Source organism: Python bivittatus, unplaced genomic scaffold (assembly GCF_059951505.1).
Source record: "Python bivittatus isolate LINGU-HERP-01145 unplaced genomic scaffold, Pbiv_v1 ctg000700_np1212, whole genome shotgun sequence".
Classification (NCBI taxonomy): domain Eukaryota; kingdom Metazoa; phylum Chordata; class Lepidosauria; order Squamata; family Pythonidae; genus Python; species Python bivittatus.
In genome coordinates, this window is record NW_028277098.1 from 103,301,494 (window position 1) to 103,324,548 (window position 23,055).

The 23,055-nt window shown below is 51.1% G+C and overlaps 1 protein-coding gene across 1 annotated transcript; it reads right to left on the bottom strand.

Annotated features, from left to right (window-relative positions):
* Positions 1 to 1,492: 1,492 nt before the first annotated feature.
* LOC103061574 (BPI fold-containing family B member 3-like) lies at positions 1,493 to 22,370 on the bottom strand. The gene is made up of 15 exons (XM_088154046.1): positions 22,304 to 22,370; positions 19,642 to 19,747; positions 12,367 to 12,468; positions 10,864 to 11,019; positions 10,041 to 10,104; positions 9,280 to 9,343; positions 8,155 to 8,246; positions 7,079 to 7,255; positions 6,396 to 6,452; positions 4,737 to 4,904; positions 4,344 to 4,411; positions 4,132 to 4,174; positions 1,957 to 2,020; positions 1,708 to 1,784; positions 1,493 to 1,597 (listed from the first exon to the last, which is right to left on the bottom strand). The coding sequence occupies exons 1-15, from the start codon at positions 22,368 to 22,370 to the stop codon at positions 1,574 to 1,576; spliced, it is 1,329 nt and encodes a 442-aa protein (XP_088010172.1). The 3' UTR covers positions 1,493 to 1,573.
* Positions 22,371 to 23,055: the final 685 nt, after the last annotated feature.

The following is a 23,055-nucleotide window of genomic DNA, read 5'->3' on the forward strand; positions in this document are numbered from 1 at the left end:
AGCCTCACATCCAGGCTGGGAGCTTGGGCTCCTCATGCCTTTCCTGCATAAATCAGGAAAGCAGCCTGGTCAAAGGGTTGCACTTCCGATCTAGAGGAAAACGTGGGATTCCTGTGAAAATCAAGCAGGTTTTTTGAGGGTTAAGCTGGACCTCGTCCATCGTGTTCACTTGGCTTCACAAAACCCTTTGTGTTGCAAAGGGCCTGGCAGGCACTGCAAGTGTTACATACACACATAAATACACGCACCCGTGCTTGTGTGCCCATCAAGGATTCTCTTTTGAAGCAAGCATCCTTAGGCAAAGCAGGGAAGGGGTTACCCGTTGACGTTCCAGTCATCGTTAGTCATTTTGCTCTTCCGCTGCTGAGCGGGATAGTAGACCCCCGGAACCCCAGTTCTCTCTGTCCTCAGAAGGCGCGTCTCAGCGGTTTTGTGCAGTGCTCGAATGCGGCGCACGCACCCAACGCAGCCACGCCAAAGGCGGCGTTGCCACCGAGCATCGCAGGTTCCGTGTGGATCCATCTCCTTTCCATGTGTCCACTCTCCCTCTCCTGGTCCCTCCCCTTTAAAAAGTGCAGGGCCATATTTTTATCCCCGGACATTTACTTTTCATCCATTTGTTAAAGCCCCCGGGAGCCCGTGGTGGCCGAGTCTGACCAACACCAGCCCCAAGTATCGAACCAGACTTTGTGCATGACTCTCTGGCAGGGGGGAAGGGGCACTGTGGGAAATTCAAGAGGTCCTGGGAAACATTTCCAAATGGACACAGACTTCGGCAGTTCCCAAAGCAAACAGGTTTATGCGAAACAGAGACATTTACCTCACCACCCTGTCCCAACAAGACCCTGATTTGGGGCCTACGAGCTACTGGGTTTTTTTTGCAAGGCAGTTTCTACAATCAACAGAGTTGCTAGACAGCGTGCTTCCTTTCTACAAAAACGGGGTTTCCTCTTCCCTGCACGGAGAAAGGCAGCGTTTTAGGAAGACCTACTAGCCAGACTAGACTGTTGTTGGGGTTTCCACGGGAGAACGCTTAGCTAGGGAAGCCTTGCCCGTAGAGAGAAACGCCGCAGTCCGGCAAAACCATCTCTCGCCTGAGTCTCTACGTGCTGCCTAAAGTGACCCTTGGGATACTTCTAAATCTTGGGCTGCTCGGCCTTGTCTCTGCCAACACCGGCAGGCCTGTCTGCCTACTGAAATCTGAGGATAGTATTGAATGGAGGGGTGGGTAGTCATCGAAGTAGGAACTAATGGATCAGCCCCTTGTGGTCTTATCTATTGTTCTGATTTTCATTTCTTTTTTTTGGATCCCACTTTTCTAATTTAAAAAAGAAACTCTGGAAGGATTAAATAGCTACAGGCTGTCTTTCTGCCCCCCCCCCCCAATTAATTCCCTGTCTGAGAATGCAAGGTTACTAGGACTTGTACAAATTATGCCTAACTTACCCCAGAAAAAGTGTTAAATCAGGTTAGGAAAATAAAGGATAAGACAGCTGTGGGTTTTATTTCTTGCCAAGATGTCCCTCTTGGTGGATCAGGCTCAGCATCTCTGGCCCGTGTGGTGCCCTTTGCTTCATAAGCACAGGACGAGCATTCCCTGCGCAAACATAAGAAGTCATAGTATTTGCACCGAGTGCCCCAGAAGGCCAACAAACAACGCCAGCCAGAACGGGTGTGGGGGTGCTGTGGCTTCGCTGGCGGTCTTACCTTCATAATCTGAATCACAGAATAATCCATCTTGATGTGCAACATAGAAGGCAGTGGGATGCCAATGTTCAGGCTTTCTGAAATGGCAAACAGAGCGGGGCTTTGACTTTTCTGGGTCCTGGCATCGCCCCAGGGCCTTTGGTGGCCTTCAGTGCCAACCAGCTGTCTGGGGCTGCAACCTTGCCCTCCTGCTAACCAGCGCTGGTACAATGGTGTTTCCTCCCCACAGAGGGACTGAACCCATCTTACCATTGATATAGGGCATGTATGTTTCTTTTATGAGCAGCTTGATCCACTTCACAAGACCAGAGACCTGAAAGAGAAAGCAGAGGTTGCAGTGACCAGCTGGTAGAAAGTGACCGGATCATGACCAGGAGATTCAGGGTTTTAGGGGTGCCTTAAGAGGCAGAGGTTGTCCATGCAAAAGGTTCTTGGGGAGTGGGGGCTCTAGCAGTGAGTAGTTCATCCTTCCCCAGCCAGGGGTATGTGTTGAATGACAACTCTTGTCCCCTCCAGCCCACTTGAAATGGGAAGCACCAACTGTCACATGAGCATTGACTGTTGCGCTCACAAGATAAAAGCAAATGAGTTCCTGACTTGCGTGAACCTTCTCAATGCGAGTACAAGTCCTCTATTTTGGGCCATGTAGACATCCACAGCGAGGGACTATCTTGACTTTTTTTATTTCCCCTGGAGACATCCCTGAAAGTTAACCCTGTACAAGGAGTTATGGCATGGAGAAGATACGATAGCAAATGAAAGATTCCAAGGAGTTAACATGGAAAAGCATCTTGTCACCTTGAGGTGAAGTTGCTGAAATGCATTGTTTGGCCTATCCTATGCAAAAGGGGGATAAAAATAGGGCATTAAACCAGGCTTCAGCTCTGAAGCAGATCCAGTAATGTTTGCTTCCTCCTAGGGCTGTGAACGTCCTTGAAGAGGCACTTTGTTCTGGTCCAGGTTTGATCAACGTTGCAAAGCAAAGCAACAGGAGCCTGATTTATTTAAAACATGGAGAGTCTGACCGCTCCCCAGAGGCTCTTGGGATGAACTCTTATTACTGTACCCAATCCGAGTAGGACGGAGAATCCAGAATCAGGATAGGCCGTGCATCCAGGTTGTGCGTGTGTGTGTGTGTGTGGGGGGGGGGTAGGGGGTGAATGGGTGCCTGCCCAAGGTAGAGGGAGTGCCATCTCCACATCCCTGGTTCATTTATTTATTAAATCGATTTATATGGTCACCCATCTCACAGGTGCGAATCTGGGCCACTAACAACACATTAAAAGCCATGCAGAAACCAAAACATTGAGAACAAATCCAGTAAACACCCAACAGTACAATAACGTCTCATTTCATCAGCTATCCAACTGCCCAACCTCCATGCCCTGGAGTACATCCAGATCTTCAGTGCTTTGTGAAAAGCTGACAAGACTGGGGCCAACTCTTCTCGGCGTCAACCAGCATCAGGTCAACCAGAACAAACAAGATTTCTGGGTTAGTGTGGGCGCCTTCCTGGACCAGTGCTGCAGCTCAGTCTTACCGGTCAGCAGGAATGGTTGAAAGATACACCAAACCAAGCTCTTCCTGCGGGTAGTTGAGCATGGGGACCCCCAGGGCTGCACGTAGCCCCAAGGGCTTGGGTGGGGCCCTCAGGGCCCTCCAATGGTCACCACAAACTGGTGGCAGAAGAAGAAACTGATTCAATAACGAGGACCACTCACATGAATCAAATCATATCCCCTGCATTCTAACTAAGTCAGGTCTTACTTTTAGTTCTGACTCTATGACCCCATTCAAAGGTCAAGGGTGACTCTTCCCTTGGACAGATGACACCGCCAGCATTTAGCATGACATCTATCTTTCTTGACAAGAAAAATCAAGGCCATCTGTCTTCTTAACAGATCTGGCTTAATACGATATCTAAATGTGAGCAGTGTCTTCCAACCACAACTCAGAATGCTGCTTTCAGCCCAGGATGGTTACCTTCCATCCTTTCTCCCCTTAGAATATTGTCCCACAGATATCAGACAGCCCTAGGAGCGGTAGAAAGAAATCCTCAGGTGCAGCTTCTCCCCACCTAGCCTGCCTTTTGGCACTGCTCCCCAAGACCTCAACTGAACACCCAGGTTGAAAGATAAGCAGAGGCTTACATTGCACCTCTCCCCTATCATCCTATCTTGAGACCTCTTTCCTCAGGAAGCACATCTGAGTTTCTCTCCTATGTACTGGTCCACCATCTTTTTACTTTGGCTTTTGGTCAGCGAAGAAGACAAAATCTCAAGGGTATTCTTCAAGGGATTCAAGCACAGGAGTAGGACACATGTTTAGCTGTACTTCCTCTTTCCACATTACAATTGAGTCTTGTCCTTCTGGATGGACAAACATGATGTTAAAATCTACAAGTCGAAGCAAAGAAGAACTTACTTCAATCGTCCCAAATTCTGAAGAAACCAGGATCAGCTCCATACTGTGGAAAGAGGTATGGCACAAAAGGGTCAAGCAAGAAGTTCCTCGATTACCTGCTCATTGGCAAGGCTGGCATGTGGGTTCAGAGGCAAGCATCAGTCAGGAAGCCATTCCTCTGATGTGTAAGGACATAGGTTGGTGAATGGTTGTGTGACAAGAAAACATGATACCTGGTCACTTTCGAGGAGAACTGCAGCTTGTTATCATGAACTTCAGCCTGGGTACTTAGTGCTAAATTCTGCAATCAGACAAATGGAGAACAGAAGAACGTAAGCAGAGTTCTGAGGCTGGATTAGACCATCAGCCCTTCAAATCTGGCTTTCCACATCACCCAGTCTCCAGTGGAGGTATCTGGGAAGCTCGCAAACTGAACTGGAGAGCAAGGGCCTTCTTCCAGTCTCGCTTCCCAGCTGTTGCTTAGGATTCAGGAGCGTGACACAGCTGTCAGTATGGCCATTAGTATTTGTAGCCTTTGATAGCTCTAGGTGGGTGGCAAAGGGCACAGCTGTTCTTTCTTCACGACATTTGTTGGTCATGTTGAAACCCCTTGTTCCTGTACTTACAGCCCTCAGAACAAAGAGGCCGTTGAGGGCTCCAGAAGGACTCGTCACTGAGAAGGAGATCTCGACTGAAAGGTGAATGATGATCAGGCTGGGCTCCAGGATGATCTTCTTAGATCCCACTAAAGTAATGGCAATTTTCAGTGGAGGTTGGATAGGACACTTGTGGCACTGTAAACATTGGAGACACAAGCAAAGCTCAGAAGCTGCCAGATGTCTCCAGCCGCCCTTGGCTAGAAAGCTGTGTTTTTGCCTGGAGGGACATGCAGAACAGAAAATGGATTCCCACCCCAACAAGCCATCATCATCATCATCATCATCATCATCATCATCATCATCATCATCATCCCAGGCCCTTGATAAGGACTCAATAAGTGGATAAAAAACTAAACATCTGACTGACTGTGCGACCAACGCTAATTTGTATACTGCCCAACTCCCATTGTCTGAGTGGCTCACAACAAACAGATTACAATAAAACCAATAAAAGATAAAAGATGACAAGCATGATGGACTGGATAGAATGAAGCAAGAGGTCTCACTCTCTCTTGCCAGAGGTCATCTAGAAGAATGACCTTTCCTGGCAACTCTTCCTAATGCCACCCTTCCCCAAAGGATGTCTTCTGGCCTGGTGTGTCTTCACCTGCCACCATTCTCAGCCAGCAAGGCCACGTGGCTAGGAATTCGAGGAGTGGCAGAGTCCCGAGCAATCTGGAGGGTGCCCAGTTGGCAAAGACACTGTTCAACATGGGATGTCCCATCCTGCATTCTCTCAGCTACAGGTTGGGAGAGGAACAACAGGGCCATTTTAGGCATGGCAGCAATTCCACGGAAGACCTTCTGGAGAGAGCATGACATGGCCCTACCCTGTGCTTTCAAAGGGCTGGTGCTAGACTTAGGGCAAATACTGACAGGTCTCAGGACGTGGGGGCATAAAGCTGAGCATGAATCTCTTTTCAAAACCTCTCCCCCCAGTTTGCACCCCTTCTGAAAAAGCCCCCCACCCTGCCGGGGAGGAGTTTCTTCCCAAGGTCTTCCTGTGGGGTTGAAAGGAAGAGCAGAAGTCCAGGCAGGCAGCAGACCATGGAGAACGAACCATGCACTGAAAGGTGGGACAGTCACCCCATCACCTCCTCTCTGCGTGCAAGAACATCACAATCCATCAGGGAGAAGGCTTCCTAAATGCTCTTATTTCAAAGTAATTATGAAAGCAAATTTCCTCTCATTAAACTGATGGAGAATGAATAGGACACAAGCTGGATCAGACGCCTTCGATTTCCCCAAAGGCTGAAGCTAGTCCTTCCCAGGCCAGACGTGGCATGCATGGAGTGACTCACTGAGGAAGGGATTAAGCAACCTGCCTGGACCCCCCCGCCCCCCCGCCCCCAACTCTGAATCCTCCAGTCCTCATTTTCACTTCTCGAGTAAAGGCTGGGATGTTTAAGTTGGCTCTCCAAGGTGTGTTGCGGTGAACTTGGCAGGGAGCCTTTCCCTCCCCTCTTCAGCGCAGCTCTTGCGAACCGCAATCTTAAAGCTAAATATTTTATTGGGCTGTGCTTTCGAGGCACAGCTTTTATTAATCACGGCTGCCTTGTTTTGCGGTGTTGATCATGCCTTAAGACGGGATAGGAATTTGCTCGAACGGGCTCACGTGTCACTTACCTTCTGATGTGAAAAGAGGCCTGCAATAACAGCCGTCAGCTCCGTGGCACCAGAAAACTGTGGGGACAAAATGTCATTGTATTTGAAAGGGGCAATCTGCATGAAAACAACACCACACAACACCACACCACACCACACAACACAACAATGGGCTCGTTTTTCTTCCTAGATCTACCTCAGTCAGCTTGATCCCTCAGATGAGCCCAGAGAAAATTCATTTCCTATCTGTGGATGACACAAAGTTGGGTGGGAGAGGTAATTCCATATAAATAAAACTGTTTCGGAATCTGGAAAGTTAGAGGAACGGGCTGAAAATCAGCATGAAAAAACTCAGAGGGAGGGCATCGATGTGAAAGGAAAACATCAATGGAGACATGGTGTGAAGGTCTGCAGGTTGGAATTACTGCAAGCAAGGAATTGCTAGCTAGCATTCACCCATCATGGATCAGGTCGGAGGGAAACATTCACCTTTGCTCCCACCAAGATCTAGGGTGGGGTGGATTCTTTTGCACCCAGGACAACCCAGCGGGGGCTTGCTCATACATTGCCTAGATGCAGATGGACTTTTGAAGTAACCGCTGCTGAGAAAGGGGTCCGGAAGATGTCTCCCTGAGTCCCCCCTGTGAATTGCCATGAGCCAAACCGATTTTCCTTCCCCCACGAGAGTTGCTATTCCTACTCACCACTTCTGGCGTGCCGCTGAACTCTTGCACTGGGATCTGAATGAGGACTCCTAAAATGACATTCAGGTTGTCCTGAGTTATGCCTAGGCTGAAAGCATTATCCTGCAGGGAGGGCAGTGGGATGGGGGATTTGCTGAAAGGAACAATGAAGAAGTGGTTTTTGGTCCGAAGAATCATCTGAAAAGAGAGAAGGTGAAAAACACTTGGCTGAGGTCAGTCACAGCAAGGGTAGCCCGCTATGGCTGTAGTGGTGGCACCTGGTGGAAGGCTCAACTTTCAGACCCGCATTCCCTGGAGAGTAAGCCAGGTTGAACGAGGGGGATTTCTACTGGGGAGCGGGCAAAGTCCAACTACCCCTCCACGGGGGATCTCCAGCATTGTTGGACCTTAGCTTCAGAATCATATCTGGAAAGTCTGCCTGGGAGAGGGCTACAGAGGAAGGCATTTTGCTGGCCTCAAATAACCTGGAAGTTACACCCCTCTATTTTAAGCCACTTTGAGGCACTCTGCCAGGTTGTGTTTGCAAAACAGGTTATGCAGGTTTTGCGATCAGCAAGCTGGAGCGAGTAGAGTTTCAGATGAAGGGTGGCTGCCTCACAGAGCAGTCCTAATGCACGAAAGGAGTCACAGAGGGTCTTGCTGGGTCCACGCAGAGCCTTGCTGGGGGTGTCTCGTAAAGAAACTGCCCATGCGCCCTTTATTGTGGGACAGGAGGACCTTGATCCAGAATATCTTGGAACCCCAAGGTGTACTGCTCCTGAATACGAGCAGTTGCCATTCCTGGGTCTCACTGCTAATGACTCCTGATGGGACCACCTGGGGAGGGGGGGGCTTCTATAAAACCAGAGGCAAGAGAGACAGGCTGGAGATTGCTCTGCGTATAGCTGTGCATTGTGTTGTATTGTTGGATCTTGGTCAGCTGCCACCTCCCCAGACTGATAATAATGGCTGGGGATGATGGGTGTTGTAGTCCACCCTACCCCCAAGCCGCCAGGTGCTCCCCCAGGGGAGGGGAAAGAAGAGTGCTTGAGTCCTCCATCCACCTGGTCGGCCCTCTAACCAACCCCGCTGCTTACATTTAACTCGAACACGTAGTAAGCTGACGAGATCACCGGCCTGCTGGCCAGCTGAGATTGGATGGACGCCACCGGACCCACGTGGAGAAACACTGCCGGGGAAACACAGATGTGTCATTAAGGTTCCGGATACAGTACACACAACTGCATTATGCCGGTGTGTGGTGGGCCTGATCAGTTTTACAAATGACCAGAACATTCTTTGCCAGGCTTTGCGTGTGGGAACTCAAGCTGTAGTTTTGGCCAGGGCAGTGAAAGGCCTTGCAAACCATATCACGCAACACGCAAAACTTGGTCAGGGTTCATTTTTTAGGAGCGCGTGCACGTGTGTGAGAGAGACAGTCGGCAACTGACACAAATCCAGCCCGTTTGATTAGCTTCTGGTATTTTGCCAACCCAGAACACAGCTTAAAAGCCCCTTTTCTTCCTTTTATTTATGAGTCAAACCCAATCTGATGCCAGTCTGGCCAGTGCGTGTTAATAAATATGAGGAGGAATCAGGACTGGGTTTTGGTCACCGTCCTTGTCAACACAACTATGGTGTGCAGGTGAAGGCAGGGTCACAGGAATGACCAGAGTCTCCCTTCCTTGGGTGGTGATGGAGGCCCACAGATGAATCGGTTCAACGACACAGGTATACTTGGTCTGCTTAATCGGCCCAGGCCATGTGCCCTGAACCACGCAGGACCTTGTCCAAGGATTTGGGGGGGGGCACGTAGGGCACGTAAAGAGCATTTGGGTGATCAAGACAGTCAAGATGGTGGTTGTGACCATGCAAATGAAGCTCTGCCCCTTTTTTATGATGCACGTAACAAAGAGGCGGGGCTTCAATCAGGGGATCATGGTTGCCATCCTGACTTTTTTGACCCCCCACAGACGGGACTAATGGAAAGTGATGTTCAGGGCTGGAGCCCTTGTTACAAAGATGAAATTAAAGCCATGGTGGGGAGGAAAGCCGGCAACTCCCTGTGGGCTCCCTGGTGCCCCTGGGCACCAGGCTGCCAACCCCTGCTATGGCCAAGGAAGCTAGCCCAGCTACAGTGAGCCTGAGAGAAGGCCAGGCTGGAGAGGGGATGGGGGGCCAGGGGGACGGGCGGGCAGTGCCCAGCCAGGCCAAGAACTCACCATCTACCGTAGAGAGAAAATCGACCCTCACGATCCTAATGGCCTGCTGCAGCGCTTCGCAGAGCTGAAAGGAAGGGGGGAGAATTAACGGAAGGTCCCCCCCGCCCCGTTGAACAAAGACGCACCTGCTGGGCATTTCTAAGGGGCTTCCACGCTAGGCATTTCTCCAGAGTGATATTCCTCTTACTGCATGCCTGGGCTTGGTGTTCGGGTATTACCCAGCTTCAGGGATGTGACTGTTCTTGATTTCCGGCACTGGGCCCAGTTTTCAAGAAGGCGAGATAAAAGTGGCCGCCGCCCATTCTTAAAGCCAACCTCCCCCCCCCAATAATTGCCAGCAACGAAAGGGACAGACCCTCCCCTCCGTGGCTCCTGGCTAGCGTCAATAAATCACTGCAAAAATACCAGATTCCAGCCAAGATGGTGTCAGGGGCCATGTGGTGCAAGCCTCACCCCATTCTACATTGTTTGTACATTGTTCGTAAAAGAGGCGTGGTTGCAGCCAACATCTTGACTTTTCTGACCACCCTGGGGCTACCCCGGCTCTTCCCACACTGCCGAAACCCCTTCATGGTTCTGGCTTGCTCCGATTTGCTCCGTCCTGCTCTCCGTCTCCTTTGTCCCAGGGAGCCATCGGAGGTCAAGGCAGCTGCCTCCAAGGATTACGCGGAGGAAAAGAGGGCGACCTGCGCAGCTTCCTTGCCAGTCTTCCCATTGCCACCTCTGCTGCCATCCCGAGCTATGATTTGCCAGCCACTTACCAACCTGGGCAGTGAAGCTGTGAGGACAGTTTTTACAATGGGCTTCGCCTTGATCGTTTGCAGGCTGCAGAAACAAGCGAAGAGGGGAAAGAAGAGGGGCTGTTTTCCTCCCACTCAGCAACCCTTAACCCCCCCCCCTTGTCTACCAGCACCCTTGTCTTGCCCAACCCCCCCACCTCCTTGCAAAAGCAAAAAGGCCCACCGTGGGAAAGTCTGGAAGGCCTGATTCTGGGGCGTCCGGAGGGCAGGATGTGGGCAGAGACCCCGCCGACGCAGGCGGAAGGTGGCACTCTTAGCAAATGTCCACCAGCCCATGTAAAATGTTTCCTTCTGGGCTGGGCGGGGTAGAGGAGGCCCGGGCATTTGGGGTGGGGGGGAGAGTCAAACAAGTCAAGACGGCGAACATTCCTGCACAGTACAAGCCCCATCCTTTGTTAATGTCCATCTCATGGGGTCCGGCTTTGATCATCTGGTCGTGGCTGCCGTTTTGGCTTTTTCGACCCCCCCTCAGAATTTGCCATGCTCACCAGCAACCAAATACCAAATCTGAGGAGCATGAAAGTGCTGTGTGAGAGGTCAGATCGGAAAATGCTCCTCATTCCACTCTCCCTGTTCACTTTCACAAGGTGCTTTGGCCGTTCTGGCACCCCGGGAGCGCAAACCTGCTCCGGCTGGGTGGGGCCAAAACTTCAGCTTTGGGTGGCAACTTTGCTCAGCCAGAGGTGTCACGCCTGGGGAAGGATGTGATGAAGTTTTGGAACAGGGTTGAGAGCCGTGCTGGCAGCTCCCGCGGCTGGTGACTTGGAAGTACGTCAGGACTTACCGGGAAGAGCTGATTATCCTTGCAACTTTGAATTCAGCATGGCACGACCTAAACGAAACGTCGACGACTCCCAGCCAAAAGCTGCCGAAGCTGAGTTCCGTTTTTACGCTCACGTCGGTGATGATGTCGATCCGTTCGGAATGCTTGCCGAAGAAGCTAAACCACAAAGAGTCATTAAACACAGCAGCTCCGGCCCAGCCTGCACCGGGTGGCAGAGTTTTCTTTCTGCTGCCACCCTCACCATCCAACGTCTAGAGCAGGGTTGTCCAAACTTGGCCACTTTAAGATGAGTGGACTTCAACTCCCAGAATTCCCCAGCCAGCCAAGTCCACTCATCTTAAAGTGGCCAAGTTTGGACAACCCTGCTCTAGAGCAAAACAGAGGCTATTGGATACGTTCGAAAATCCAGCAATGAACTGTACCGTTTTGCATTCCATAGCTTGTGGCAAAATTTTGTTTGGGGAGAGAAAGCAGCGTGGTATTTGTGGGTACAAACAATTCCACCAACTCCTCCCCCCCCGCCCCAATTCAAACCACCACCACCACCAGGAATATTCAATAATGAAATGAGAAGGTGACAGGCTGGGAAACAAAGCACCAACCTTTTGCATCATCTTTACTTTCAAGAATCTCTCTGTTAAAAATGGTGAATGCGGAAGGAAAGCTGGGAGGGGAGACAGCATCCTGGAAGGCTGGCGAGGAAGGCAGAGGATGCAGCCCTTTTGTGAGACCACCCACAGCATGCTTCACAAATCCAAAGGTCCCTCCCGGCCCAAAACATCTGCTTCCCCTGCTTTTACCTGGCCAATGAAACTCTCTTTATGCTGAACTTCTGCACTCAGCTCATACATTTTGGGACTTAGCACGGTGACTAGGAATAATAAGTAGATGCATGATTTTAATCTAGTCTTCTCCAACTTGACCTCCAAATGTGTTGTGGCTGAAGCTCCCAGAATTTCCAGTCAGCATGGCCAAAAGGTGGAATTCTGGGAGTTGTGGTCCCAGCACATCTGGAGGGCAGCCAGTTAGGAAACAAGGATGGATCTCCTGCTCCTGGGCCTCCGGGTTTACAGGCAGGTCCTTCAAACAGGCAAGACAGGATGAGCTGCCTGATCTACCTTCCTACTTCAGAGGAGAACCTGCCACATTCACTGGGTGGCCATGAGGGGGGAAATACGCTGCACTTCATGGAATCTTGCTCCACGTCCTGATATGGCCTAGCATTCATTCCATCCTCAGTGTTCATCAGCTCTTGTATGGTGGTCTCTTTGTCCAAAAAAGCCTCAGGGCCTGTATTTCATTTGGCTGAAAATTACTTCTTGGGATGGGACAAGATTGAACAAAACTGAGCACACTCTTTCATTCCATGCTGTCTGTAATACTGACACGTCCTGTTGAAATGTTTCTGTGCGATCTCTTCTGCAGAAGGCTTCATTTGGAGAAATGGACTTGAAATGAAGGCAACTGATATCAGACGGAGAGCGGAAAAGGCTCAGGACTCACAATTTAGCACTTAAGTGTAGCCTGGTCTTGACAGTTATGGTGGCAATTTCGTCTCGCATTCTCATCTGGATGTAGGGCACAAACACCCTCACCACGTGCAACCTGAGGAAGGAGAAACAGAGGCTGTGAGAAAGGAGATGTTTGGAATGGTCGAGGCAGTTTATCTCAGAACCGACGTAGTGTGGGGTGGACCGAAGGTCCTCACCCAAAACTAAGCCAAGCCTAAGGCCATCTAATCAGAGCTGGCAGTAGAGGGCCAATAACTGGGTTGGGCAACCTTTCCCAGATGCCTTGGGTTGCACCTCCAGCATGGCCAGCACAACAGTTGGGGAAAACTGGGCTGTTGGAATAGAGGCAGGATGCTTGAGGGTCCCCAGGGGGAAAGCTGGGTTACGGTGTCCATCTAGGACTGGGGAGACCCTGCTCAAAACCCCCACTTAATCCTGAAGCTCACAGGGTAAAACTGGGCCAGCCAGTGCTGCTCACTCTAACTTCTGGGTCTACATGTCTTCTTATCCACAGTGTTTTCTTGACATTGACATACTGTTCAGTCATTTAAAATCAAGGCGGAATAAAATTCTCGTAAATCTGTACATACAGAAATGGGCTTGCTCTTCCTTTCTTCTCAGATTTTTTGTTTGGTTTTTAATGGTCCCATTGAGTCTAAGCTGTGCCATTTCGTGGTGGTCTCTCTTGCAACATCTAACCGGGTCCAACTCTGCTTAGCTTGTTGTAGTCAGCCAAGGCTGCATGGGTGTTTCCATTCCACTGAAGACACTTTGGGCAATTAATTTCTTGGCAATAGTGTGGAAGGGAATTGACACCTTTGTATTATTCAATCCTTCATCTTCAGTGACACCACTGTGTGCGAGCGTGGATGATTTTCTAGCGTAGCCAAGGGCCCTGGGACTTCCTGGTTTGATCGTGCTTAGCTTTCTTCAAGATCAGCTAGGTACACTAAATTTAATAAATAATAAAAGTACGGTGCTCCTTCCTGCCCTACAGGCTCTCGGGGTGTGGGAGAAATGTAAGGAAGGCTGCTTGCAGGGAGCCATTTTTGCACCAAGTGGGGCCTGTCCTTTGCAAGCCAGACGTGGCCTCCCAGCCTGCATTTCATCCAATCTTCTCCAAGGCATTCTTGCCATATCCTCTATTCTGATGTGGGCGGCGGGGGGTGGGGGTGGGGGGGAGGAGAGATGGTTCGGCTGAGCAAAGCAGTCCCCATTGTTTTATGCTCACTTGCCCTTTAACAGCGTCAAGAAATCCAAGATCAAAGGGACTTTGGGTTAGGAGAAAATATTATGTACACAAGACATAAAAAGCATCCTTTATTTCAAGCCGGACCAGTGCCAGGTGCCGGAGGTCAGAGCAGCCTTTTGGTGGCTTGTCAGAGGACAATGGGAGTTCTCAAGGGGCACGTCAAGGCCGTGCAAAGGGATATGAGGACTCGGAAGGGCCCAGCCTTCGCCCCTCCAAGACTTCGATGTAACAGGACTGGGTGGGGGTCAGCTGGGGGAAGCGAGATTTAGGAAGCGGTCCACGTGTAGGAAATTATCTGCGGGGTCAAGAAAGCACCCCAAGGCACGTCTGCAATGCTGGCCTTTGGGGTACTCCCCACTGAACCTGAATGCACACTTTACAGAGGGCACGCTGGCGGGGACGATGGGAGCTGCAGTCCAGCACAACTGGAGGCTGCCAGTTTGGGATGGCTAGTGTTTACGTTGTCACAAGAGAGAGGACACTTTAAAAGGGGATTAGACAGCTTTGTGGAGGGGAACCTCCGTGTTCAGGAAGTATCCACAAGTTCCTGGGAAAACACATCTTAATGGAAATATTGGGCTGGCATCTTTTTTGAAAGTGATGTTTAGCTTGGGAGACCTCTAGATTTTGCTCTTCTTCTTTTTTTCCTGACTGTACTCCTTTTCTTTGATTAAGAGGAAAGCGCTTTGATTTTTTAAAAGACAAAAAAGGTGCACTTTGTGGGATCTGTGGCCTGGCTTCTTTTCCCCTCCCACCGAGCTTCCTTGCCAGTGGGAAAGTAAGCACCACTCATTTGCCTTGTGGTGGGGGACCCTGCTTTGAATGATGGGCTTAGCTACTTTTCAAGAAGTCACCCAAGAACAGGTTGCAAGCGAAGAGGTGCTCTGCAGATGGGCTATTTCTGAACGTGGGTCGAGCAATCTTGTAAAGCAGCGCTAAACCTGTGTCCAGAAATACCTGGTTGGCATGTCATAAGCTCAGAAGAGGGGCAGGATGGAGCACGAAGGCATTCTCCTAGTGCTTCTGTCAGGCCAACCCCCCTCCTGGACTCGTGAAGTGTCAGTTGAATTATTTCTGGATAATGGGAGGCTGGAAGAGAATGGAAGGGGAAGGAAAATGTTTCCAAAGCCTGAAGTTGGAGGAGAGAAGGAAAAGGAGGAAAAACAGGTACAGGTAGTCCTCGACTTACGACCATTCATTAATGACTGTTTGAATTTATGACAGTATTGAAAAAAGTGACTTACAAGTGGTCCTCGCACTTACGATGGTTGCAGTGTCCTGAGGTCATGTGATCGCCACTTGCGACCTTCCCAGGGGGCTTCCAACAAGCAAAGTCAGTGGGGGAAGCTGGATTCACCTAACGATTGTAATTTGCTTCACGACCACAGCAAAAAGGTTCGTAAAATTGGTGCAACTCACTTAACAACCACATTGCTTAGCAACAGAAGTTCCAGTCCCAACTGTAGTCGTAAGTCAAGGATTACTTGTATTTATTGGGGCCTTGTCATTTGTGGAACGGTGGACTCACTCCCTGAGAAGAGACTGCGAGCGGCATTAGAAGCGTGCAGGAAGAGAAGACTGAATGTGTGAGACACACATGAGGAGGACATGGAGGAGCAGTTGAGATGAAAAAGGCCTTGGAAAAGTGAAGGAAACTGGCTTGAGCATGCACACACACTCACAGGTACTCTAGAAAGAGGTGCTCTGGAAAAGGACACAATGTGCTTTTGGATGTTGGGCAGTCTCTGGAAATCAGAGGCTGCAACCAAAAGGGAAAGTTGTGGCCCATGACAACGTGAAGGCTCAGTGAGTCCCAAGCAACATCTTCTTCCCCCTCAGCAGGCCCGATTTATGAACGGTCACCTTGGAATCCAATGCCGAGGTTGCGATTACAGTGGGAAAAGTGGAACTCTGCTTCCACTTCTTCTGACCCAATGCGAACTGGGCCAAGATCCTGTATACCCTCTTCTCATCACAGGGATCAAGAAGAGCCCTTCAGTAAGGTTTGATCATGGTTCTCCTGGGGCCTACCCCTTAAGGCACTGTGCTCAGACCTTGGGAGGGGGTGGGAAGGGACAAGTTGCTGGAGCCTCACTACACGGGACTGTCGTGATGCAGAAGCAGCAGAAAAGCTGTAATTAAATTCACCTAGGACCAGGACTAGTGCTAGATCTATTTTCTAAGCGCAGATCCAGTGCTCTTCTGAAAGAGCACTAAACCCATATATGTAAGGTGCCTGCAGAAGACTTGGCCACTGCCTTGTAAACCACCGGTCAGGCATCACGTATCCGTGGAAGTCAGGTGGCCTTGAAGCCTCCTGAAGCCCAAGGCAAAATGGCCACGGAAGGCCACCAGGCAGATAAAAAGGAGGGGACGTGAGCCAGCAACCTAAAGTGGCCAAGCAAAACGGGCAGATCCCAAATCCTGACGGTGGCATCAGCAACCGCTTCACTGATGAAACATGCGAGATCATAATGCCATAGACACAACGGCGTGAGGAGAAGAGGAAAGCACTACATTAAAACTGGAAAGCAATGGATGGCTTTCAGCAACCTCAGGCATGAGAAGGCACATCATGAAGACATGGCGTGGAAGACTATTCCCAGCCCCCCAGGAGGCCACAGTCAGGGCAAGGTGAGGGCGAGCCCAGAGAGAGAAAACCTCTGTGCTGGTCCAGAGTTCTCTGCCTGCATCTCTTTCTTCCCCCCGGAGTTGGAGGAGGGGGCACCATGCTTCTAGCAGGACAGAGTTGGTAGGCAGCCTCCTGCTGAGCCGAGAAAGACTTTCTGTTTGAAATGAATTGAACTGCTTTCCCGACATGGAGGGCGCAGGCCAGGTTCCCCCAAAGCAGCCAATCTCAACCCCCAAGGATTGATTGATTGATTATTTATTTATTTACTTGTCAAATTTATGTAGCCACCCATCTCACAAAACAACTGACGACTGGGTGGTGTACCACAAAGTTAAAGCAGTTAATAACTACCTAAAACAATTATCATCATCATTATTATTAAAAAGACGTTAAAAACTATCAAAGCAAAGCTAAGAAGGAGTGGGGGGGGGAAGGAATTTAATACTGGAGCCCCCTAACTAGTTCACCTGTCTCCTGGGGTCCCCAGGCCTGATGGCATAAGCAGGTCTTGAGGGACCTCGGAAGCTCAACAGTGACGAGGCCAACCTCACCTCAGGGGGAAGAGGGTTCCACAGCAGGGGCCCCACAGCGGAAAAGGCCCGCTGCCGAGGGTCCGCCAAATGTAGCGCTGTAGGCGTCGGAACCCACAACATGCCCTCTCTGCTGGATCTGGTAGGACGGGCAGATGAAATCAGGAAGAGGCGGTCCCTCAAATAGCCCGGTCCCATGCCATGTAGGGCTTTAAAGGTCAAAACCAGCCCCTTGAATTGGGCCTGGAAACAAACTGGTCAGCAATGCAGCTCGTGGAGCAGAGGTGTAACGTGTGTTCTACCAGAAACACACATAACTGCCCACGCCACTGCATTTTGCACCAGCTGAAGTTTCCGGATTCTCTTGAAGGGCAGCCCCATGTAGAGTGCATTACAGTAGTCCAACTGTGAGGTGACTAGGGCATGAGTGACTGTGAATAGGGCCCTTCGATCTGGAACGGGTGCAACTGGCACATAATACGAAGTTGTGCAAAGGCCTCCCAGCCACGACTGCTACCTGCTCATTGAGCAGGAGTTGTGAGTCCAGGAGGACCCCCAGATTCTATGACCCCAAGGTTCATAGGACTATCCAAGGGGTTGATAGATGTCTGGGGGTCAAAAGGGGGTCAGCAAATATCTGGGGGTTAATAGGTAGTCGATAAATAATGGGAGGTTGATTGGGGTCAGTTAGTCTTTTGGGGTTTCTGTAGAACTCCACACCAGTCCCTAGTCCTGAAAGTGAGGGGGCCAGTGGCAAGACAGTGTTACCCAAGGTTGGATGGTCAGCCGTGAGAGCGGCCTTGAGTTGTCACTATCTATGTACTACTAAAACTTTCATGTCTGTAACCTTCAACTGGGCAAAACAGTGCATCGTAGAGCAACAATTTTTGAAGCAAGGTACCTCAAATGGGCTAATTTACAGAATGTGTCCAAAATCCGGGATCCACGACTCCCATGGGGCTGAAATTAGGGAAATTTGTGGCTGCTTCAGCACTGCTGCACTGCCGCACTGCCACAGTCAGCCCAGGTCACACGATCGTCAAGGGCCTATCCCTGACCTCTTTTCCGCCTCCCTCTGTCCTCTGAGCCCAATCGGCTGGTGGCAAGGCCTGATGGGTGAGCGGTGACTGGCTGCTTTGGAGCCGAGGCTGAAATTTTAAAACTCTTAATGGCAGTGGGCATGGAGGGAAGGATGAGGGAGTGGCTTGAATGCCTGCTGGAGAGGTAGGGCTGGCTGGGGGGCACCAGCGATTGATGGGTGAGCCCCCTTCGTCCCTCTAGGGAGGGGGCCCTTGGGGACACCCAGGAATGGGGACTGGGGGTGCAATTTTCCTCATGGTCGGCGGCTCCCTTTGTTCCCCCTCCCCCCAGCAAAGCGGCAGGCAGTTCCACGGGTCAGCCGAGGAGGAGGAAGCTTCACCGGGGCTCTCCTGAGGGTTGTGAAGGGAGGGCAAACAGCGCAAACCTATATTATATGAGGGAGGGAGGGAGGAAGATTTAGATTTCCGACGCTCCCTGCCGGCTTCCCACAAGCAAAGTCAACGGGGAAGCCGGCAGCCAGTCGTAGGTCTCTCACCCTCCCACTGCTTTTGTGCCCTGGGTCATCCTGTTTCTCTGTTGAGGTAAGGAAATATCTCTGAAACAATGACCCAGTGGGTCACGGGTTGTCTAGTTATTATTATGATGATTTGTGGTACTGTTAGTTAAACTAATATTTATTAAGTTATGTTGATAAAATAAATGTTTGGGGGTCGATGAACAATCTGAATGTTCGTGAAGAGTTTGGGGGCCTCAGGCCCATGGTTCTCCTCCTCCTCCCTCAGTATGTCCTGGATGGGGACTGTAGTCTAACTTTAGGGGAAGGGGTGCCCAGCACCGGATGGAGAAAGCTGACCTCTGACCCCAACTCTGAGGGCAACCAGCTCCACCTTCAGGAAAACCCAGGGAATGGCCGGGGATTCTGCACAGAACAAAGGGCGTCTTTGTGAGGAGGGCGGCCGCCGGCGGCTCCTGGGCCAATCCAAGCAGCGCCCTCGGAGTCGGACGCAGGTGGCCGCTCCCGATGAGCCAAAACGCTGCAGGCTTTGTTATTTCGTGCCCGAGATTACAGGCCGTGTTTACCTTCCCCTCTGAAGGCCACCATCCCTTCTTTACAAGTCGGTGCCTCTCACACTCGAGTGCTGCCGGGGCTAATCAAGGCAAACCAGGCGAAGCAGTCGAGCGATCAGCGAAAGCCGCCCCTGAGCCAACCCCTGTCAGCCAGCCAAGAACTCCGTGGCCTTATCTGAAGGAAAGGCGGAGGGACACGTGCTCTAGCTGACGCAAGAGGAGTGACTCCTAGACGCCAGGCGAGGCACCTGCCGGGCTCCAGCAAATTTCTGTAGCTCTCCAGAGGTCAGCAGGTGGTCTGCCACACGGTGCTCTTTCCTGCCAGGACAAGACTGGCAATGGCCTGCCCAGGTCAGGGGCATCCACAGGGGACTGTCAAAAAATCAAGATGGTAGCTGCATCCGCGTGATCGAACCTCCGCCATGTGTTTTCATGCGCGGCTACTATCTTGATTTTTTTTTTTTTAGCCCTCCCCTGGCGATGCCCAGATTGACTTTTGCAGCTCCTAGAGCTTTGTGGGAGTGTGCCATAAAATATCCATTTTCAGTAGTAGGATTTGGGGGAGGAGGGTCTTAATTCCCATCCATCCATCCATCCAACGCGGGGAGACTTATGACCACCATTAAGTTCTACAGCAGATCTAGCTGGCCTCAAGGAGACTTCAACTCCTTATGTAACCGCTCCACTTCAGCCCTCACAAATAAGAAAAGTGCAAAATGATGTTGCCATCTCTGGTTTACTTACTCCTTGATCCAGTGCTCAAGGGACCCCTTGTGAGGGCCATCTGGGAACTGAATGACCAGGAGGCGACTCTGTATCAGCCTATTCTGAAGAAACATGGTGGAGAGATCTGAAAGAGAGGCAGAGGAAGTGGGGGTAAGGCCCTATATCAGTGTTTTTCAATCTTGGGAACTTTAAGATGTGTGGACTTCAACTCCCAGAATTCCTCAGAACACTTCTTAAAGTTGCTAAGATTGAGAAGCGGTGCCCTATAGGGTGCCTGTAGCTCAGAGTCCTCATTTTCCAGGCAGAAGATCAGTCCCAAGTACCAGAAGCTGTTCCATGGTCAGCTGGATCAGACATTAAATACAAATACAGTGGTACCTCTAGTTACGAACTTAATCCGTTCCGTGACTCTGGTTGCAACTCGAGTTGGTCGCAACTCGAGGTAAATTTTCCCATAAGGTTCAATGTAAATACGGTTAATCCGTTCCGCCCTCCGAATTTGGTCGCACCACGAGGCAAATTTCGCCATAAGGTTCAATGTAAATAGTGGGGCAAAAAGTATTTAGTCAGCCACCAATTGTGCAAGTTCTCCCACTTGAAACGATGAGAGAGGCCTGTAATTTTCATCATAGGTATACCTCAACTATGAGAGACAAAATGGGAAAAAAATCCAGAAAATCACAATGTCTGATTTTTAAAGAATTTATTTGGAATCATGGTGGAAAATAAGTATTTGGTCAATATCAGAAGTTCATCTCAATACTTTGTTATATATCCTTTGTTGGCAATGACAGAGGTCAAATGTTTTCTGTAAGTCTTCACAAGGTTTTCACACACTGTTGCTGGTATTTTGGCCCATTCCTCCATGCAGATCTCCTCTAGAGCAGTGATGTTTTGGGGCTGTCGCTGGGCAACACGGACTTTCAACTCCCTCCAAAGGTTTTCCATGGGGTTGAGATCTGGAGACTGGCTAGGCCACTCCAGGACCTTGAAATGCTTCTTACGAAGCCACTCCTTCGTTGCCCGGGCGGGGTGTTTGGGATCATTGTCATGCTGAAAGACCCAGCCACGTTTCATCTTCAGTGCCCTTGCTGATGGAAGGAGGTGTTCACTCAAAATCTCACGATACATGGCCCCATTCATTCTTTCCTTTACACGGATCAGTCGTCCTGGTCCCTTTGCAGAAAAACAGCCCCAAAGCATGATGTTTCCACCCCCGCTTCACAGTAGGTATGGTGTTCTTTGGATGCAGCTCAGCATTCTCTCTCCTCCAAACACGACGAGTTGAGTTTAGACCAAAACGTTCTACTTTGGTTTCATCTGACCGTATGACATTCTCCCAGTCCTCTTCTGGATCATCCAAATGCTCTCTAGCAAACTTCAGACGGGCCTGGACATGTACTGGCTTAAGCAGGGGGACACGTCTGGCACTGCAGGATTTGAGTCCCTGGAGGCGTAGTGTTACTGATGGTAGCCTTTGTTACTTTGGTCCCAGCTCTCTGCAGGTCATTCACTAGGTCCCCCCGTGTGGTTCTGGGATTTTTGCTCACCATTCTTGTGATCATTTTGACCCCACAGGGTGAGATCTTGCGTGGAGCCCCAGATCAAGGGAGATTATCAGTGGTCTTGTATGTCTTCCATGTTCTAATTATTGCTCCCACAGTTGATTTCTTCACACCAAGCTGCTTGCCTATTGCAGATTCAGTCTTCCCAGCCTGGTGCAGGTCTACAATTTTGTTTCTGGTGTCCTTCGACAGCTCTTTGGTCTTGGCCATAGTGGAGTTTGGAGTGTGACTGTTTGAGGTTGTGGACAGGTGTCTTTTATACTGATAACAAGGTCAAACAGGTGCAATTACTACAGGTAACGAGTGAAGGACAGAGGAGCCTCTTAAAGAAGTAGTTACAGGTGTGTGAGAGCCAGACATCTTGCTTGAGCCAAGGGGCAGCTTCCCCCCCGTTTCAGGCCCCCTACCCAGCTCAGGCTGTGTGCAGATCCTCATCCGGCCCAGGGTGCAGCCCTTCTCGCTCCCCAGGCAGGAGGCGTCCGAGAGACAGTATCACTTGTCGGTGGCTCCTGGGCTCTCCCCGCGGGGCACCGGCCAGCCTTCCCTGGGACTGACCCCGCAGACCAGAAGGCGCCCCGGGCCGTTTACGTGGCAGTTGTGAAGAGGAGGCGGAAGAGGTCAGGACAGATGGGCACCTTCGTGGGGGTGCCCAGGCTGGGAGGATTTCTTTCTGGCCCTCGCTGGAGACCCACCCCGGGGGCTGAGGACACCTCCTGTCCCTTCCTCCACTGTATGGGCCTCACAGAAGAATCCTCCCTGGTCCTTCTCCGAAGGCTTCTGATGGCACTGGAGTATCAAAGACTGGAGTGCCCAAAGACCACCCCCTGTGTGCCCCTGCCCCCCTCTTTTCTTCCACCTCGGGGCCCTCTTGACTTGCTGCTACCGGTTCGGCCATGCCAGAGGAAGAACCCGGGACTTGGACGGGGAGTGCCACAGCCAGGAACTCCTTTGGCGAGGCCGCTAGTCCCTGGGCACTGCAACCAGGCTCAGAGCCCCGTTAGGTGCGGTGCCCAGGAGAGGGCCTTCAGGGCCCCTGGTTAAAGCAGGGAACATGAGCACCTCCCACCCTTCTGGGGCTCATTTCCAGTGGGGGAGCTGAGGAGGCACCCACTTACCTCCCCTCCCTCGTCCAGCCACGGACACGATCAGCCCCAAGAGGAGGCAGGAGGCCTGGGACTTCATAGTGCTGCTCAGGAGGGGCCTGGAGGAAGCCAAGCTGGCCCCCTTGCCCTATATAGCTGGCCTCACCAAGAGGGTGGAGCCGGCTCCCCCAACCCTCAATTCTCTCCAGCAGCCGGTGCCGAGGAGTTTCCCATCCACGCGAGTCGTGCCAGCATTGAAACATTGCCCTCCTCCAGGTTTCACTGGCCTCTCCCGGGCCAGAAGTGATTGATTGGCACTTTCATCCGGATGGGAGCAGAGCCACCAGGCCAAAGCGTTGGAAGCGGGGGGGGGAGCGGTGTGACTCCCGCTCTCCTGGCTATCGGGCCGCTGAGCTGATTCCAGCGGGCAGGCTTCCTCCTGAGGGCTGCTTCCTTCTGCGGAGGGGCCTGGGCAGCCGGGCTGGAGTCGCCCAAGGCTTCTGTGCAACCCCCACAGCCGCGGGGCTCAGTGGGGCCAGAACACCATTGGCTGGCTGCAGAGACATTCGGAGAGCAGATTCTCCTCCGGACTAGTGAGAAGGGCCTCGGTTTCCCCCGGGCTGCAGTGTCCTGGCTGCTGGACATTGGCAGAAAGTCTACAGCCCCGATTCCTATCATATGTAGCAGTGGGGCTAAGACTCTCCTAAGAGCTCCCATGTTTGTCCTCTCCTCCCTGCACCACATCTGCAGATGCTGGAATCCCTTTTCACAATATTTTGGGTGTC

Excerpts from the sequence above, each read along its gene's own strand:
- LOC103061574 (XM_088154046.1), bottom strand. The coding sequence starts at position 22,370 with ATGAAGTCCCAGGCCTCCTGCCTCCTCTTGGGGCTGATCGTGTCCGTG. Across the intron at positions 7,256-8,154 it reads ACTACGTGTTCGAGTTAAAT|ATGATTCTTCGGACCAAAAA; the intron begins GTAAGCAGCGGG and ends CTCTCTTTTCAG. Across the intron at positions 4,175-4,343 it reads TTCTCCTCGAAAGTGACCAG|TATGGAGCTGATCCTGGTTT; the intron begins GTATCATGTTTT and ends CTCTTTCCACAG.